Source organism: Peromyscus maniculatus, chromosome 5 (genome assembly GCF_049852395.1).
Source record: "Peromyscus maniculatus bairdii isolate BWxNUB_F1_BW_parent chromosome 5, HU_Pman_BW_mat_3.1, whole genome shotgun sequence".
In the NCBI taxonomy this organism is placed as follows: domain Eukaryota; kingdom Metazoa; phylum Chordata; class Mammalia; order Rodentia; family Cricetidae; genus Peromyscus; species Peromyscus maniculatus.
The window spans coordinates 96,306,984-96,326,789 of record NC_134856.1 but is presented as its reverse complement, the minus strand read 5'-3'; the positions used below and the strand labels follow the sequence as shown (position 1 = coordinate 96,326,789).

The following is a 19,806-nucleotide window of genomic DNA, read 5'->3' as shown; positions in this document are numbered from 1 at the left end:
CTGATGACTTCCATTAGGATAAAACCTGGACATTGTCTATGTAGCCTCTTCCGGTACAATGGTTTCTGCTGAGAGGAAAACTTTCTCAGATTTTATAATTTGATTTTTGTTTGTTTTTGTTTTTGTTTTCGAGACAGGGGTTCTCTGTGTAGTTTTTTGGTGCCTATCCTGGATCTCGCTCTGTAGACCAAGGTGGCCTCAAACTTGCAGAGATCCGCCTGGCTCTACCTTCCCAGTGCTGGGATTAGAGGAGCACGCCACCGCCACCCAGCGATAATTTGTTGTTGTTTTTTAAACCAAGAAATACATTTTAATTTCTTGGCTCTTGGAGATAAGACTTAGTATGTTAAATTGGATTGGCCTCAAACTCCCAGAGACATACCTACCTCTGTTTCCCTAGTGCTGGGATTAAATGTGCCTCCATGCCAAGCAAGAAAAATACTTTTATTGTAAATTACATCAGAATACAGGGAAATATAGCTACCTTCAGTTTGTAATTATTAAAATACCATTAATACTCACCAGCAATGCTTCTCCGCTTCTGAGATACCGTATAATGGTGAGCAGAAGGTGACTGGACTGTATCTGTTGGATTTTCGGAGTCATGATTGGCTGTGCTCCTTATAAATTCCAAAGCGGACTGGAGAACTCTAAGCTGCAGGGCCAAAGCCATATCTAAACCCAGAAGAGACTAAGATGTTTCAAGCTATCATCATTGTATGAATCTTTTAACTAAGTTAATTTATCCTCTACTATATAAGGTATATAACCTAATACCCAAATTATAATATTCAATATCTAAACAAAAAGGCCTTAGACATTAAGTTAAAATTGTTTATCAACATGGGTTTTTGATGTTTTTTATGTTATATTTAAAAATATTGTTATTTTTACGTTATATTTAAAAATAATGTTAAAGTAAATTCCTATATAATCACTATAAATTTTTTGTTATTTTTTTGAGACAATGTCTCCTGTATCCCAGGTTGATCTTCAACTTGCTATGTAGCTGAAGATGACCTTGAATTTCTGATCTTCCTGCCTTCACCCCTCAGATATGTATCACCATACTCAGGCTCACTATGGAAATTTGAATGGAAAAATAATAAATCATAAATGTATTTAATTTTAAATAACTGTTTCAAAAACAGTAATTTTGTGTAAAGCAAAAGCTTCAATAATCTACATGCTTCAGATTTCACAGTCACTTTAGTATTTCCCATTAAAGAAAATTAAAGATCATTCCTCTTCAACATAAGCCTTTGTATTCTCCTTGGTTAAAAAAAAAAAAGTTACTAGTTTCTGCCAGTGATATATTGTCAGCTACTAATTACATTAAGTCGTCAATCACTCTATTTTCAACAATTCAAAGGTTGCTTTTAATAACAACTAATGCCATCACATAATAAAGTTTAAACCTTCAGTAAAAGAGTTATGGGGAAAGTTCCATAAAAATTCGTTCTTACTTTGTGTCCTCTTGTTTTTGCTATTTTGAAGATATCCAAGAAGTACAATAAGGTCTTCAATAACTCTAAAATACTGTGAGCCCGAGGAACTGCAAGCGTGGATTGTAACTGCTATGAAAAGTTGCTGTATATCACATGCAAGCAACTTGTATTCGTTCAAAGGAATGCTAGGGTGAGCCAAAACAAAATAAAAGAACCCAAGACATTTATAAGCTAAATAGCCAACAATTTAAGACAAAGAACTGAATAAATTCTATACTACCAGCATGCATTCATTTAATACCTAGTCATGCTTACTCTATGGCAAGCAATATACCCTGCACACTAGGAATGGAAATAAGACATTTTGACTCCTGTCAAAAATACAGTCTTGCAGAGAACTAGACAAACTAAGAGAGCATCATATACAGCAGATAAGAGATTAACACAAGAGGCTAAGGGAACACTCACACAGGTTCCAAGCCTACATGAAGTGTAAATGATAGGGTGTAGTAACAATACTAAGGGATCGTGCATTTGAATGAATTAATTAACTTTCCTGCATTTCTGCTATATAAATTAAAGTTATTTTAGAGATTATAAGTTTGAACTTATATTGAACTTGAATTAAGGATAATAAGCTTGAATGTGTATTAATCACTTATAAACGTATGTGAAATGAATATGAATCAGTTACTCTTCCCACAAGTTTAACCTTGATGATCTACTCAGGTATATGACACCAGGCCCAAATATTTTTCTATATTTAGTTTTTGCAAATTAAGTAAAGGTTAGAAATATAACTTTCTTAGGGCCTATTAGTACAGTATCACACAGGGACTATCAGTATAATTTATTTTTAGGAAAAACTACTTTCAGAACAAACCTATGAGTACCTTTCCAGTTTTACCAATTTTATGCACTGTGCTGCAATCAAGACTAAGTGTGCTAAGGAAATACAATACTTTGTATTTCTACTTTTCATATGCACAAGTACATGAACCCTACGTATAATAAGTGCCCAGTGAAAGCTGAACTTCGTGAGCATAAGGAGTCTATCTTTGCCTCAGACAATCACTGGGTACAGATATGCTCTGTACTCTGCAAAATTATGGACAACATTTAGTGCTTTGGCGTACAATAAGATGGTGCATCTAAAGATTCATATTTTAATATTATGCTGGTAAAACGATAAACTATATCAGATGTGGAAACACCAAAAATATAAAATCTAATTAAGAATTTACGTTTCAAAGCTCTCACTCAACCGGCAGGCAGCCCTTTGTAAGTGTAGTTTTGATTATTAAAAGCTAGTTTGTACTCGCAGTGCTAACACAGCCTCTATTATCATAAACTGACCACAGCAGCAGTGATACAGCAGCAAGTGAGTTCACTGAGATGAGACAAGTCCTCTGCTGTTCGTGAGCTGCCTGTGGATCAGTGAGTTTACTCTATCTAATCTATTTCTGGTGGCTGAACTACAGAGACTACAGATGAAGCTTGATAAACAAATCTGAGAGTAAACTTACTATCTTCAGTTCTAGATACCCAAAACCACATCATATAAGCATCCTATTCTTAGCCAAACATTACTCAAAGTGATGAAAACATGCCATCTCCAAGTTAATTTAATTTCGTGGGGGAGAAATTCTTTGAAATCATTAAAACAAAAATCAACTCTTTAAGGTAACCTAATAACTATTTCCCCTTCTAATGATCTTATCAGATGTAAATTTAATTTAGTTTTAATTAGATGTAATTTATATGTTCAGTAGCAGATGTAATTTAATAAACTTACTTCTTTTCCAATCCATTCAGGGCTGCTACTGTATTACACAACACATAGAGTAGACCATTGTCCAACAACATGTCTGCTACCTTAGAACAAGAGTTTAAAACTTGAAGGAGAAGTAAGAGAGCATTATGCAAGAGCACATTGTCATAGAGAGAGGTCTCTATTAGTCCCAGTACTGGAATGACAGACCACTTCTGGAAAAGTTCCATGTGTTTCACCTCCTCCAGATCAAATCTGTAATAAAGAAGACACAGGGAAGAGCATGTTAGGAGCAGTCAGTCACAAACTGGGGAAAAATGCTTAAACCACAAATCTGCTTTTAAAGTTACCAAGAAACAGTGTTGGGAACAAGGATTCTTAATTAAAAATAAAATTACAGCTTCTAACAAGGCAAAAACCTAAGATAAATGCATAAACACTCAGGTGAAATACACATACAATTTCATAGCTTCAATGGATTCATTTGAATTCATCCACTGACAATCTTGTATCCAAAGAACATCTGCCATGTGGGGCTATACAAGTGCAAGGAAAAATTACTAGTTTACAAACTACCTTAGTGACAATGAGCTAGTAAAAATAGCTTAGCACAAATGAACAAATCCTTCACCCCTGACCTACTATCATTTGTCTCTGTGGTGCAGCAGAATTCTACATATTTTGAGTATTTTCCTTATCTGACAAATATGTGTGATGATGTCTGTTCAACTTTCCTTACAAGAGTGTTGTGAGAATAAAATAAGATCATGCAGACTTACTTGATCTAAAAACAAACAAAATAAGAAATTCATGCAAATGAAAACTACTATCAAAATTACCATGGCTGGGATATAGCTCAGTAGTAGAGCACTTGTTTGGTATGTATAAGGTCCTAGGTTTAATATCCAGTAATATGCACACATACATAAAATGGCCACAGTAAATAATTTAAGTTCCCCAAGGTCTGAATTTGTCTAACACACTAAAGAAGTATGTATGTTTCTCTATCAAACAGGAAAAAAAATTGTGCCAAACTTTTAGTTCCAGTGGATTTTTTTCTTTTATCTTTGCATGTATTGTTAATATTTAAGCATTACACCAAAGTTAAATCTGAATAATCAGCACATCCAGAAATTCAAGGGAGGACTCTGAGGGGACTGAGGAAGTCCTGTATGGGTCACAAATATCATGTCATTGAGATTACAAGGGCCACCTTTCTTCTGGGGTAGCTTTCTCATGACATGTCAAATCTTCTGTCACTTTCATTTTCTACTACAATTGTTTGTTTCCAGTTTCTAACTAGTGAATAAAATACTAAGAAAGAAGTAATATTAGAAAGATTATCATATGTAAAATAATAAATCAATTCCCTGGCAAATGATTTACAGTAGATTTTTTTCTGATGACCCCAAAGAATCACCTAATTTTATATTTAAGACAAGAGATCTCTTATAGTGGAGAGAACTCACTCTTCATCCAGGCCAATGCGTCGACCAAAGAACATTTCAGTGAAGCACTCCAACAATTCCTGAGTTCCCCGATGAAGATACAACTGGTTGGCTAGTAAGGAAAAGCCACGGTTCTTTAGAAACTTGTCCTTTTGTTCTTTAGAAGCTCGGTTAATATATGCATGTAACAACTAAAGAAAAAAAAAAGACCATTTAGATGTTAACATTTAATATATACAAATCAGACTTATATAATTCTTGTTTTTGTAAGTTATTACCTGTTATTCATATACATAGTCACATATAGAGAAAGCTAAAAACCATGTCACCTGCATAGAGAAATTAACTGGCTACTCTGGGATGCAAGTGGTGACGCTTTCTTGGGGATTTCATACTTCTTTGATGCTGTCCTGTAGCTGAGCAGAGGACCTAGTAGCCTGGGAGCCATAGCTGAGTGTAAGTAGAATCTTATGTCTAATTCAAAGGGAAAGAAACCAGTGCACTGTTTCTTCTCAGGTCTGACAGTTGTCATCTGACCTCCACTGTGCACCATGTGCACCAAAACGCGCGCGCGCGCGCGCGCGCACAAACACACACACACACACACACACACACACACACACACACACACACAACTTCTATTTCTAGACTTCTTGAGAGATCATGAGCAAAATCCTAAATTTCCACCATTTTACAACTTTCCCTTTCCTCCTCCCTTCCCTCCCTTCTTTTTAATAGAAATCTCAGAAACTAGAATCACATATTCATAGACATTTCTAACATTTGTTTCTGTGTTTTGTATGGGGAAGTGGAGGTGTGTGTCAGGGTGCACATGTGAAAGTCAGAGGATAACATACTACGTGAGTTGGTTCACTCCTACTGTGTAGGTCCTGAGGCTGAAACTCATGTTGTTGGGCTTGGTGCTAAGTGTCTTTTACCCACTAAGCCACCTTGCTAGCCCTTATTTTCTAACTTCTTAAATGCAACATGTATAAAACTCAATTACTTTTCCTTCAAAACCCGTCTTTCCCACATTTATTAATTTAGATCGACCATAGAACCCAGATATCAATGCAAAACACCCTATTACTGATCCTCGCGCGTACATATGAAGGTTTGTCTCTTTCAAACGTCTCTCAAATCTGTGTCCTCGGACTTGCATAATTCCAGGCCATGAGCTCCTGAGTTTCCTGCTGCACTGAAAGGTTGCAATTCACTGTCACAGTCATGTCCTTTCTGAAGGACTGTGCTGTCTGCAGCAGGACACTTGCTCTTCTCCCTCCTGTTCAGTCAGCCCCTCACAGTGGAGACTGAGGACTCTCCCTAAACACACAGCTATCAACCGCCCTCCTTACTAAACTTACAGCCAACTATTAAAATGCACTTTTGGCATGAATCCTTCTTTACTTTCTCATAACACTAAATGCTTTCTTCATGCTCCCACTCTTCTTTATCAACACGGCCACTGCACACTGTTATCACAGGATTCCTGACATCATCCTTTGTGAGCCAGTGACTTTCTCTTAGTACAAATAAATGCACTGAATGTAGGGACTACTATTATTATCCCATATAGTTCACATAGCAGTTTTATACTGAAATGCAAGAAACTAAACAACACCTACATCCAGACCAACTAAAGAAAATGAGACTCTTTAAAAGAGCACTTCAATATTTGTTTGTTTTCTAAAGGAAGACATTTCATATCGAACATTCATTTATTCAACAGTATACTTAGTTTGTATGTAACACATATGGCCAAATGTCAATGCACACAGTTTATATCAATGTTAGAGATCAAAAATAAGTGCATAAATAAGAAGAACATTTATAAAGAAAGAGTATGGCCAGAGGGAAGCAATTCTCATAAGGTAATCAGGGAAGGCCTCTTTAATAAGGAGACAGCTGAGACTTAAATGTTCAAAAGTTGATACTACACTACATAAAAGACTCCCAATAAACTATACAATCCTAATAATCTTTGTAAAATGGACTTACTGTTAAGATATATGAATTTATTGGTAAACTGACTGACATAAAACAATGTATAAGAAAGACTTAGGATTGATTTGAATACTACATACAAAATGCCAGTGTGAAATAGCAGAACTATAGATTGTTATCTTTTTATTAATTTTAATTTCTTTATGTAAATAGGTATCTTGTCTGCATGTATGTCTATATACTGTTTGTGTTCCTGGTACCCACAGAGGCCAGGAAAGGGTGTCAGGTGCCCTAGAACTGGAGTTATAGATGGTTGTGGGCCACTGTGTGGGTGCTGAGAATTAAACCTGGGTCCTCTATAAGAGCAGCCCAGTGCTCTTAACCACTAAGCCATCTCTCTAGCCACAACAGTTCACTCTTCTTAAATATAAAATAAGCTTTAAGTCTTAACATATACCAAACAATTTAAATTGTACACATACTTATTTTTCCTATGAAAGTATTGCTTTTGTAGTTTGTGCCCTTACTTTAATTACTCCTTGCTGGATAGCAGGTGATGGGTGGTTAACGAGGACTAGAAGAGTATCTGCTTGAATGATTCTGTCCATCACATTTTCAAGCATAGCATCAGGCAGGATAAGAAGAACTCCACTTAAGAGGTCATATAACCCACAGCAGATAGGTATCAAACAGTCTTCAGTGACACTGTGACAGAAACCAGAAAAGTCTTACTAACGCAGCATCAGAAAGAAATCCACATGAAGAATACCCTAGGAATTGCAATGCATAGCAACTTTAACATGCAAAACAAATGCCCAGAAAGTTTAAAAATGCTTCCTAATTTAAATTAATAATTAACAAACTTATCATTGTCTTTTAAGGTAGCTGTTTTTCCAGCAGATAGTATACTAAAATGCAGTCATCACTGCCACATATGGTACTTAAACTATCTGAGGTTAAAAATCCAGGTCCTCCTTTACAACATCAGGATAAGTCAACAGCCCAGCACGGAGGGAGAAGGGGCTTATGAGTCTTCACCCCTAACTGAGCATCTATGGACAGCTGATGGCTTCTGATGAAGGGAGGGTCAGTTTTAAAAAAAAAAAGTGTGGCCCCTGGTAGGTTGACCACTGTCCAGTGGATGTGCCAACACACTCAGGAGTATATAGGTAGTAATACATAGGTAGGACTTCGTGGGTTAAACAAAAACCAAAACCAGAGAGAGAACATGAAGGGGGATAGAGAGTAGAGGGTGGGTCTTGGAGGAGATAGCTGTATAAAATTCTCAAAGAATTAATAAAACGTATTTTAAAAAAATCAAGGTCCTTCATTCCTCTAGCTGCATTTCAAATGTCTCATCGGTGAACATTTCACTATCACAGAACACTTCATCACTCAGGACACGATCTAGGAGCATCAATCTGATGATCAATCTCTGAACTAAAGAATTTTCTTAATTATTTGGCTTTTGGGTGAGTATGGAATTCAGTATTATCTAACAACGAATAAATGAGAATGCATCTTTTGGCTTGCTATTAATGTAATATGATCAGAAGTGGCACAATGAAGACATTTCTAGTGCAGGGATTCTAAGGCAAGAAAACATGGTTACCTGTGAGCACTTGCAGCTCGGTTGTAGTTTGCCTCATAAGCAGGAGAAAAGGCAAAGTTTTCCCAATCATCAGCATTCCTATCAACAAGACTTGGCCACCTGCTAGCAGTGGCAGATCCATTCTGAGAGGGAAATGCAAGCCCGAGGCTTGCAATAGTGCTGTGGCTTCGCTGGAATGAGGCCAATCCCTTGAGATTATCAGGTCGACGTGGATAGGACTCATCCCCAGGACTGTCATCATCTGATCTGGGCTCAGTTCCCAAGTCTCTGTGAGCTACTCTGGCCATAGGAAACCCCAGTGTTCCTCTGGAGACCCCATTAGCAGAGGCCTGGGCTGCAAGAAGTGTCTCCATTTCACAAACCGTTTTTGCAGATTCACAGCTACTGATGAATGCTTCCTCTTTGCTTGTTTTCAGTGTGTAGGGACTTCCTAAGGGATTCCGTTTCTCTGGGTGGGCATCTGCAACACTTAGTAACTTATCAATACTAAAGCCTAAACTTCCAGCCAGTTTTTGTGCTTGCATTAGTGGTGAATAGGTAGGAAATGCTGGTAGACTTCTAGATCGAACCATCTGGGCAGCCATCCGCTGTGGAATAATATTGGCAGAACTGGTTCCTAGTAAGTGTAGACAGAAAAATAGTACTTAAAAATCTATTAAACAGCACCACTTTTCTTCTGTAATGTGAGTCACAACCATGGAACAGACCAGCTGTCTGGCACTATTAAAGAATCCATAAAGGGCAATTTTCCTAGCCAAAAAAATGCTTAAATTTCATATGTGCCCAAACTATTTTTCTTTTAACTACATTTTATTAAGCTTTCAAAACCATGTCTTTTCCTGTTTTCTTAATAAAATACAATATTAATGGCATGGCTTGAAGTCATAAGGATTAATGGGTTCAGCTGAAGTGAATCAGAGTGAAATTTAATTGACTTAGGACAGCAGTCACAGTGTACAACATGACAAAGTGGAAAGAGTTCAGGCTTTGCAGTAACACATGACTGATTCAAGTAAAAGTTCTGTTAGTTCAGTGGCCTTAGGTAAATCACTTAATTACTACAGAAGTGGTAGTTTCTGCAAATGTATGATGAGAGTTCAGAATATCTACTCTGCAGGGTGTTTTTAAGGATGAAGAGAGGTCATGTATGTGATGTACCTAATATGGTGCCTGAACTGTAACAGGTGCTTAATAAAAGGTAATACTTGTCATTACAAAAATAGCCCTTAGACTGTTCTCTTATTTCCCTTCTATTTCTGCAGTTACTTACTAATGAGAAGTAATCATCTCTCTTCTTCATGGCTTTCCAATTTAATGGTTCTAACACTATGTTCAGGAGATCAGAAAAATCCTTTATGACAAGAACACAGGATATAAGCACAGAGTTCCCAGCATTTGGTCATGAACCAGCAACAGTGGAGCAGCAGCACTAGTCCAATAGCTAAGAATTCACATTTTCAGGCTCTGGCCTATATCTACTCTTCCAGAATACAGGAGAGAGGTACACAGTGTCTGAGTGAGATAATCAGATGCTTGTATGCATGTTCAAGTTTTGTAAATATGATAGAGTAAATAGCTCCTTAATGAACTATTTTTGAGGCAAAGCCTTGTGCCAATAAAAGAGATACACAGCTTAGAACTCTTTCCTAATAATTCTGTGTTTCAGTTGGCAGGCTACAGTTGTCAAAAGATTATTCAAATAATCCAGCAAAAAAAAAATGGGGTATGACTGACTATATCTGAAAATGTTTCCGACTGATACAATTTTTAAAAAGATACTTTCTACAAAATACTAGATGAAACTAATTAAAACATGGCCTTAAAATATTATAATAAATGACCATAAAATGAACCAGAGAATAACTGAAATGCTTTGGAAAATAAACACAATTGGAAATTAACACTCATACATCTTGTCCTGCTTCTCCATAGCTCTACTTTGCCTCCAAGACTTAATAGTTGTTTGCAGTAGAGTTACAGAAGAGGAGGCTGTCCTGACAATAAGAGCCAAACCAGCATGAAGAAGACAGCTGTTGGGAAAGGGAAACAAGTAGGGCCAGTTCAGAACCAGGATATCTACACATAGTGTGTCTTCTATGAAAATAAGGACAGTCTGTTAAAAGTAATTACGAAGATAGGAAATTACTATGAGCTTAAAGACTTAAGTACTCATTTTATGAAGAGAGAAATGGAATTAATTCTGAGCACACAAGTAATGATGAGGCAAGCATTTAAAGCTGCTCTAGTGTTTGGCAGTGAAGCTGGCTGGCTGGGAGCCACAGTTGAGTTTTTCAAGTCAACAGCCACAGGCTAGGACACTGAAGACAGACAGCATCTAGGAAACTGCTGTGGTTTCCGTTCATGGGAACTAGGCTGCAGGAATATAGTAGAAGCACAGGAACTGGGGCGGTGTCACAGGAGCCAGAGAGAGGAGGTTGTCAGACTGGGTCAAAGGATGACTGCCTCCTCTTCCAGCTACCAAAATTCCCAGAGGATGCTCTTTCTAGATTGAAGGTAAACGCTGCTTAAAAACAAAACAAAACAAAACAAAACAAAACAAAACAAAACAAAACAAAACAAAAAACTCAATTCAAAAGACCTAGAAAACACGAGGGTACAACTGCATCTGAAATCAGAGTAATGCAGGCAATTGAAAATCAACCAACCTCACAGACAGGACAGTGCAGAGCATTAGGGCTCTAGAAGTGCTCGGAAGCCTTCATAATCATGTCATATTGAAGAAAGATACCAACAGAGGGGACAGTGAACCTAACAAGTGAGCTGTCTGGCAAAGAGCAGAACAAGACAACCAATATTTCTGAGAAAAGTTGGGAAGTAAACCAGAAGTTTAATGAAATACAAATGACTATGGTAAGAGAACATATAATGCAGTGGTGAGATAGCATGAGCCTCATCTATTTTGGGGTCCTCCAAAAACCTGCACTGGGTATGTTGTTAGACTGAGTGTCAAGTACTGATACCAGTGGTTGTGAAAATGGATTTTTATTTTATTTTGGCTAAATCTCACCCCAACCTCTGCAACTCCTTCTAGGTCCCTTCTCCCATATCCCATATTCTCTCATTTTCAAGTCGTCCCCCCCACTCCACCCGCGCTCTCTCTCTCTCTCTCTCTCTCTCTCTCTCTCTCTCTCTGTGTGTGTGTGTGTGTGTGTGTGTGTACAAAATGTACTAAGTCCAATCGGTTTTGCCAGATAAAAATGGATTCATTAAACATACTTTGGCTGGATATCAGATTATATTATACTGCTACAACATGCACAATTTAACTGTTAATGAACGGTCATAACTGAAATAAGATGACCTGTAGTTTAATCTTTGCTATTATTACCTTCAGAAGGTGATGCAGTAAAGGCAGATGGACTTATTACCAGAAATCCAGGGCTGGGAAACGATTGCCCTCCACTGCTAGAATGCCGCAGGTACATGATTGACTGCACTTTCTCCTGAAAGATCTTGCCATCTGGAATTGGTTTTGAGACAGTAAAAATTTTAAATAGGACAAGACAAAAATAACCTTTAAAAGCAAAACATTAAACATGAATTTTGGCTAATGGATGTTCAAATAGAAAGAAATAAGGCCTGCTTCATACTGTCAAATGTATGATTCACTCTACAATTTCTCACTATGGATTTTATGGCTGTTGACTATTATAACCCACATTAATTTCTACATTCTTTGAACTCCAAGTATATTAACAGTTATTTCTGAGATTTCACATTTTACTATTCCCCTTTCATGTATAATTATGATCTCTCCAAACAGACTGTTTACTGGTTTATTCCTTGAATAAGGACTGTATCATGTGTCTCTATATTAGATTTATTTTTATTTGAATTTATGTGTATGTATGTGTGCCTGTCACATGTTCAGAAGAGGGTATCAGATCCTCTAGAGCTAGAGTTATAGGCAGTAGTGGGTGCTGGAAACTGAACTGGGGTCTTCTGCAAGAGCAGCAAGTGTTCTTAGCCACTGAGCCACCTCTCCAACCTGTGTTTTCTATTTTTATGAATCCCCTTCAGTGTATGATATGAATCTTAAGTAAAAATCTAGTTTAATCATCCTTTTTAGCATCATACTTTGAAATTTTCCACCTTGGCTTTTTAAATGCACCATAAACAGACAACTACATTACCTTTCTGCTCTTATTCATACCTTTTGTTTGTTCTCTCGTGGGAGAATTTTCCACTCATCCCCTGTGGAGAGTTGGAACTACCTGTCCACCTGTTGTTCTTCACCCATGTCCAGTCAGTCACTGGGTTCTCCCAGCTTGATCATTTCTCCATTCAATCCTCTCCCCACTGGATCGGTGTTATATCTTTCTAAGTCATAACTGGTAGATGTCTTGTCTATCCCAAGATCTTCAGAGTACCAGAATTCTAACAAATATCAGCACGACTTAACACACCCTTGAGGTTCCTGTTGCCTTAATACCTTAGATAAAGCCAAGCTTCTTGTTTTCAAGAACCTCCATGTCTGTCAGACCTCTCTCTAATTGTGAGTTAGCATTACTACTGCTGTGATAAAATGCCATGACCAAAGCAACTTGGGGTGGAAAGGGCTTATTCAGCTTATACTTCCATATCACTGTTCATCACCAAAGGAAGCAGGACAAGAATGCAAGCAGGGCAGGAACTTAGAGGCAGGAGCTGATGCAGAGACCATGGAGGAGTGCGGCTTGCCATACAGGGCTTGCTCAGCCTGCTTTCTTATAGAACCCAGGGCCACCAGCCCAGGGATGGCACCACCCACAATGGGCTGGGCCCTCCCCTAATCCACCAGGAATTAAGAAAATGACCCAGGCTTGCCTACAGTGGGATCTTATGGAGACATTTTCTCAGTTGAAGCTCCTTCCTCTCTGATGACTCTAGCTTGTATCAAGTTCACATAAAACCAACCAGTACATTGTGTTTCTTATATTTTAGCAATACCAGCCTCTAGGTTCCTTGTTAGTCTTTGTCTAGAATGCCATTCCCATTGCTCTTTCTTTATTTCTATTAGACTCTAAGCAAACACCTTCTCCTTCAAGAAATATCCCTCAGTCCCCTAGCCCTGCTCTATACTACCAGGAAAAACACATACATCTACATAAATAATGGCTTCCATATCTCTGCACTGTCCACAAGCCTAGTATAACTAGCTCTTCATTTCTCTATCCCCTCACCAGATATAAGCCTCTTATGAAAGGAAACATTTTACTAATATTTGAACTATTCTGATTCTAGAACCTTGTGCAGTACTTTACTCACAAACTGTGCTAACCTAACATGAAATCATGCTATGTAATTTCATTTGAAGTTTTATTGAGGATCATTCATTTTATTTATTACATTTCTTTAAATGGTTGTTGTACAACCAGATTTCCATTTTAGATTTACTACCTAGCTTTCTCATAGTTGCACCCTTGCTTACTTTCTTATCATATTTTATCTCCCTAGTTTAAAAAAAGCTGGCTGGGTCACCGAGTATTAATTGTTCTTTTCGGAATATACACCTCTTCCCTCCTCTTGGTACTCAAGCTCCCTGGAGGCAGAAGCCAATTTGGTTTATCCTGTAACTCACTGCCTTCTATCCCCAAGATACAATTAGGGCCATTTCCAGCACAGAGAAACCATCAATTGAGTATCAAAACAAACGTGGGTCAGCAGGAAAAAGACAATGGAAACAGTTAAGATCCAACAATGACCACACTCACCAATGTGCAAAGAGAAGTAAAAGTTTGTGGGGTTGTGACAAACATAAGTGTTAGTAGGAGGATGCACTGCCAACAGGAAATTGAAAATAATTGTCAATAATTCCAAATCTGGAGGAGATCCAAGGACTTCCGCAATGATTTTCACAAACGATCTACAAACCTCTCGGGGCATGGATGTAAGCTGCCCCTCTCTGTGTTCCTGAAAAGATAAAAGCCAAACACTTTTTATGTTTAGAGAACTGTCAACTAATATTTTTCATTCAAATAAGGTAGTCTTTTAAAAATCATTATTATTGTCATTATTATTAGTGGGGGGGGGCCTGTACATGTAGCAGTCAGAAGACAACTTTGTGGATAGTTCTTTCCTTCTACCTTTATGTGGGTTTTGGGAATCAAATTCAGGTCATCAGGCCTATATGGCAAGCACCCTACCTGCCGAATCATCTCACTGATATTATTTTTAAGACAGAATTTTGTTGGTTTACTACTCTAGTATGACCATATTTACCATTAAATTTGGGTACTACTTCTTAAATCAAGTAATCTTGCCATTAAAAACTCATTAAAAGTGATGACAATTCATCTGACAGAGGATTGATCTCCACAGTATATAAAGAACTCGAGAAACTAGACATCAAAATACTGAACAGTCTAATTAAAAAACGGGCTAAATAGCTAAACAGAGAATTCACAAAACAAGAAACACAAATGGCTGAAAGACATTTAAAGAAATGCTCAACATCCTTAATCATCAGAGAAATGCAAATCAAAAAGACTCTGAGATACCACCTTACACCTGTCAGAATGGCTACAATCAAAAACACCAATGACAGTCAATGTTGGAGAGGATGTGGAGCAAAGGGAACACTCCTCCACTGTTGGTGGGAATGTAAACTTGTACAACCACTGTGGAAATCAGTATGGCGATTTCTCAGAAAATTAGGAATCGAACTACCTCAAGACCCAGCCATCCCACTCTTGGGCATATACCCAAGGAATGCTGATTCATACCATAAAGATACATGCTCAGCTATGTTCAGCAGCACTATTTGTAATAGCCAGAACCTGGAAACAACCTAGATGCCCATCAACAGAAGAATGGATGAAAAAATGTGGTACATATACACAATGGGATACTACTCAGCAGAGAAAAACAATGAAAGCATGAAATTTGCAGGCAAATGGATGGAACTAGAAAAAAATCATCCTGAGTGAGGTAACCCAAACCCAGAAAGACAGTCATGGTATGTACTCACTCATAAGTGGATTCTAGATATAAAATAAAGAACAATCAGACCACAACCCATAGAACCATGGAGGATATATATATATATATATATGTATATATATATATATACACATATATACATACATACATATATATATACATACACACACACACACACACACACACACACACACACACACACACACACACATATATATATATATATAGCATGGAGGTCTCTAGGACGACTGTGACTTATAATAAATTTCAGTTTTACTCAATTATTGAAAAAAATAGCCAAATGAATGGAAACACATGAACTATGAACCAAAGGCTGAGGGGCCCCCAGCTGGATGGATCAGGCCCTCTGAATAGGTGAGACAGTTGATTGGCTTGATCAGTTTGGGAAACAACTAGGCAGTGGGACCAAGTCCTGTGCTCATTGCATGAGTTGGCTGTTTGAAACCTGGAGCTTATGCAGGGACACTTGGCTCAGGCTGGGAGGAAGGGACTGGACCTGCCTGGACTGAGTCTACCAGGTTGATCTCAGTCCTCGGGGGAGGTTTTGCTCTGGAGGAGGTGGGAATGGGGGCTGGGCTGGGGGTAAGGGGAGGGGGTGGGAGGGAGGAGAATAGGGGAACCCGTGGATGATATGTAGAACTGAATGGTATTGTAAAATTAAAAAAAAAAAAGTGATGGCAATTTAATTTTACCCCTCTTAATTTAGGTAACTGAGCCAACTTACACTGCCAAACTCACAAATAATGGACTCAAAAGCTAAAGTGTCCAAGTGTGCAGTGTGGCCCTGGAACTTACATTAACATTGCCATGCTGTCTTTTTGTCTGTATGACTAATGCTAATGCTAGTATATAAGATCATTTTAAGAATTAAATGTCATAATATCTTAGAACATTGCCTCAGACACTAAGTCCTACGCAGGGTAACCATCTTGAATTTAAAAAGCTGGAAGAAGAGTTTCAGATTTCAGGTTTTTGGATTTGGGGGATATCTTGACAGACTTATCTATAGATTATAGATCTATAATCTCCAAACCGGAAACGTTCCAAACTGAATTTCTTTTAGTGCATAAAGCTGCCTTCTTCTATTACTAGCACCACTTAGTACTATGACTCCACTATGGTTACTAGGTCTGGAAGGGCTTCTTGCAATAGAGCAAACTAGTTACAGTGCTTCCTGTGCCCTGGCTTACAAAGTCCTGTCTCACAATGGTTTTTACAGTGGTCTTATCTTTCACTTGTAGAATATGGGTTTAAAGTGGTTATTTGACTAGCTTGAACCACACAAAGAAACAAAGAATTGTTCAAATATAACCTAAACTCAGGCCCCCAGTATCTTTGTGCTGTACTATCGACTGCTTAGATTATAGAACTCGGTAGGCTACCTTGCATTACTAAAAATAGAGGCTGACATAACTTGTTTATGCCCTCCAACTCCATCTTCCCAGAGGCTAGTAATTAACCTCCTGACTAAGGGCACAGAATAAAAAACTGCCTTGTCTTCTGTCTCCCTACGTCCAAATATAAAACAAAGTTCTCCCTCCACCCCATTGACTCTGATATACTGCTGAATCAGAATACTTAAAAGGGAGTTGTTAATTCTGAGATAATTTAGTCATCCAACTAGCTGAGATTTAAGAACAAAATCTGTTAAGGTCTCTCAAATGTCCAGATCAAAACAAGAAGTTGCACGTCCTCACTTCCAACTCAGAGCTCATTTTTTGCCATAGTCATGTCTTTCTTCAATCCATACCTTTTACCTTCCCAGCTCTCCTGCTTGCATCATCAATGAACTTCCTCCATCACATGGCCCCCTGTGCTAACTTTTTGTCCCTTGCTCACCCCAGCTTTCACTCTCCTGACCTTCCAGGTTCTTCTCTTTGGTTACTCTTTCTACAGCCCCTATTTCCTGTTTTCACCTTGGAGAATGGATATTTTCCAAGGCAAAAAAATCTCAGCCTTCATTATATCCTAGCAGGCTGCTTACCTGGGAATGCTACCCTATCCCCATGGGTTCATAGCTACGGCCACCGTGTACCCTGCTGAAAGCCCAGATGCAGGCTGTATGAAAAATCAAACTTGGTTGCTTTTCTGATGCTATCATTCTTTCAGTCTCACAGTTTTTAGTGTTTCGTGTGTGTGTGTGTGTGTGTGTGTGTGTGTGTGTGTGTGTGTAACAATATAACATAATATATAGACTTCTTTACCAATTCTACTAAAACAGAACTGGCCTTAGTAGTGATATCTTTTTAATCTCCTTCATACTTGCTTCCTACTTTACACTCTCACTTTATCACCTTAGTTCAGGGTCTATACCCTATACTCAGTAACTAATGACATTGCCTCATATTCATTGCTCTGCTTAATTCACTACTCTTTCCAAAATGCCTCAAAGACACTGAGATATTGTAAATGCAAAGACCAAGTTCATTTCTTTACATACTTTACACAAGATTCATGTTTAATAAAATGTGATAAATGGACTTTCTGAATGAAGAGTGAAAAAAAAGACCTTTCAGAAAAAGGAATTGCTACCTGAGTTTTAAAAGCATTTTGCAGAAGAATTATGGAAGAAAAATATATTGAAAAGGCTGAATATCACATGATCATACAAACTTACTGCAAAATGGCAATACATTTCAAAATGGATAAACAAACAGATTTAGAGGAAAACAAAAGCATAAATGATACATAAAATACTCAGCAAGCTAAGAAATCAAAGCCTTGTATTTTTGAAGACAATAACCTGATGTTCCACGAGGGCCATGAAAGGTACATATGATGCTTTTTAAAGCAAGTATTCATTTACTGCCTATGTGTGCCTGTTTCAGAAGTCGGAGTGTAGTCAACAGCAGCAACAACAAAAACTCCATATCTGACCTTCAGAAGATTTACAGAGGGAAATCAACTGTAATATCATGAACAACATAAAACCATACCATATATGTATAGTGGGAACAAATGTATGAAGCAGAAGGGACCAATTAAGATGAAAAAAATCAGTGGAGGCTTCTTTCCAGGGGTGAGTTTAAGGAGCCCCAGAGGTAAGCACATGTGAGCCAAATGAAAAGAACAAGAGCAATAACATCCAAGGCAAAAGGAGGGTCATGTGCCAGAGGAAGGGGAACCTCTCATTTGTGGCCAGAGAGGAAAGAATACCAGGAGTTTAGTGCACTAGGAGGCTGCCACATCTTCAGATGACACATGTCATCTTATTTGGATTTTAACCCAACTATACTGTGAAGGTGTCAGGCTATGGAAGGAAAGGCACTGGCCTCATGAAATAATAAGGATCCCATAGATCCCACCTTATCTGGACTTATCTCATTTAACAAGACTCACGAATGTTTCAAACATTCCAAACAAAAGAAAACTTTGGGAACTAGTCCAGTATAAAGCAGATAAAAGGACATTTGTAAAGGCAGATCACAGCACAGACACAGAACATAAGCTAGTGTCACTTTTGAACATAATATTTTGGATATATTTCCATGTTGCTGATTAACATATAAAACAGACCTACAATAAATTATATTTATTAAAAGCATACATATGTGTAAGTTGTTATTTAAAGACTATATAATGAGTTAGGGATCACTAAATGTTGATGTTCAGGAAACCACACAATTATTATATCCCAACACAAAGAAACGTGCAGAAACTAGTTGTTCTTTTGTGGTTTGAGTTAGAGAAGATGACAGTATAAAGATCAGGTGGCAAGAGCTGAAAGAAAACAGGCTTGTGGAGTAGGTAAGACAAAAGACAGAAAAAATTCCCATTGAAAGGCCTGCGAAATCTCGACGTGCACAGCAGTAGGTTATTAAAAGAAGCAACTGCAGGAGACAGCTCCACAGAGAAGCTACATGAAAAGTACCTGTAAAACCTGACAAGTCAGTAGGAAGTGATGGACTATGTGGGCGTTCAGCAACTGCTTAATATTAAACTGCTGCTGCTGGTGCTCTGCCCGGATGAGGACTTCCAGAGCTGCTAGCAGAGTCTCCCACACACCTTGCTGAGAAAACAAACATGCATCAGTTAGCACAGAGTTATGGAAAACATGCCGTGGGCCTCTTAGAAGACTCTAAACATAATTACTTAGTACTGTGCATATTCTATGTCGATTCAATTTGGGGGGTTAGGGCAAGCAAGTCTTAAAATTTATTCCTTTCAGCTCATCATTACTCAGGCAGTTCAAAACTCCACACAAAACAAGCCTCCAGATTTACATTTATAATTAACATTACACTGAAGCAGCAAAATCATCCTCTCCTCCAGAATAATTAGTGATTTTTTTAAAAAATATTTTTATTCTTTAATAATTTCATATATATATTCAATGTATTTTGATCATATTTACACTCCTCTCCCAACTCCTTCCAAATGCACCTCTCCCCTCCTTCCAATTTCATGTCCTTTAAAATGTTTATTTAGATGATTATATTTAAATGTCCTTTGGAGCATGAGAGGTCCAGGACACCATAGCATACACTCACATTGGAATATTCCTCAACCTCAGAAGAACAAGAATCCTGGATGAATCCTGAGGGCATTATATTAATATAATTACAAAGAAACAGATACTGCATGATCCCATTTATTAATCTAATCATAAAGAAACAGATA

The 19,806-nt window shown here is 37.9% G+C and overlaps 1 protein-coding gene across 1 annotated transcript in view; it reads right to left on the bottom strand.

Moving 5' to 3' along the window:
- The window catches only part of Lyst (lysosomal trafficking regulator), a 160,881-nt gene that overhangs the window by 63,285 nt on the left and 77,790 nt on the right, over positions 1-19,806 (bottom strand). Inside the window, exons 20-28 of the mRNA XM_006980155.4 lie at positions 19,058-19,195; positions 13,938-14,136; positions 11,573-11,704; positions 8,224-8,839; positions 7,139-7,316; positions 4,689-4,858; positions 3,244-3,474; positions 1,467-1,633; positions 523-675 (exon numbers count right to left, since the gene is read on the bottom strand). Coding sequence (XP_006980217.1) covers positions 523-675; positions 1,467-1,633; positions 3,244-3,474; positions 4,689-4,858; positions 7,139-7,316; positions 8,224-8,839; positions 11,573-11,704; positions 13,938-14,136; positions 19,058-19,195 — 1,984 coding nt within the window. The remainder of the gene's footprint in view (positions 1-522; positions 676-1,466; positions 1,634-3,243; positions 3,475-4,688; positions 4,859-7,138; positions 7,317-8,223; positions 8,840-11,572; positions 11,705-13,937; positions 14,137-19,057; positions 19,196-19,806) is intronic.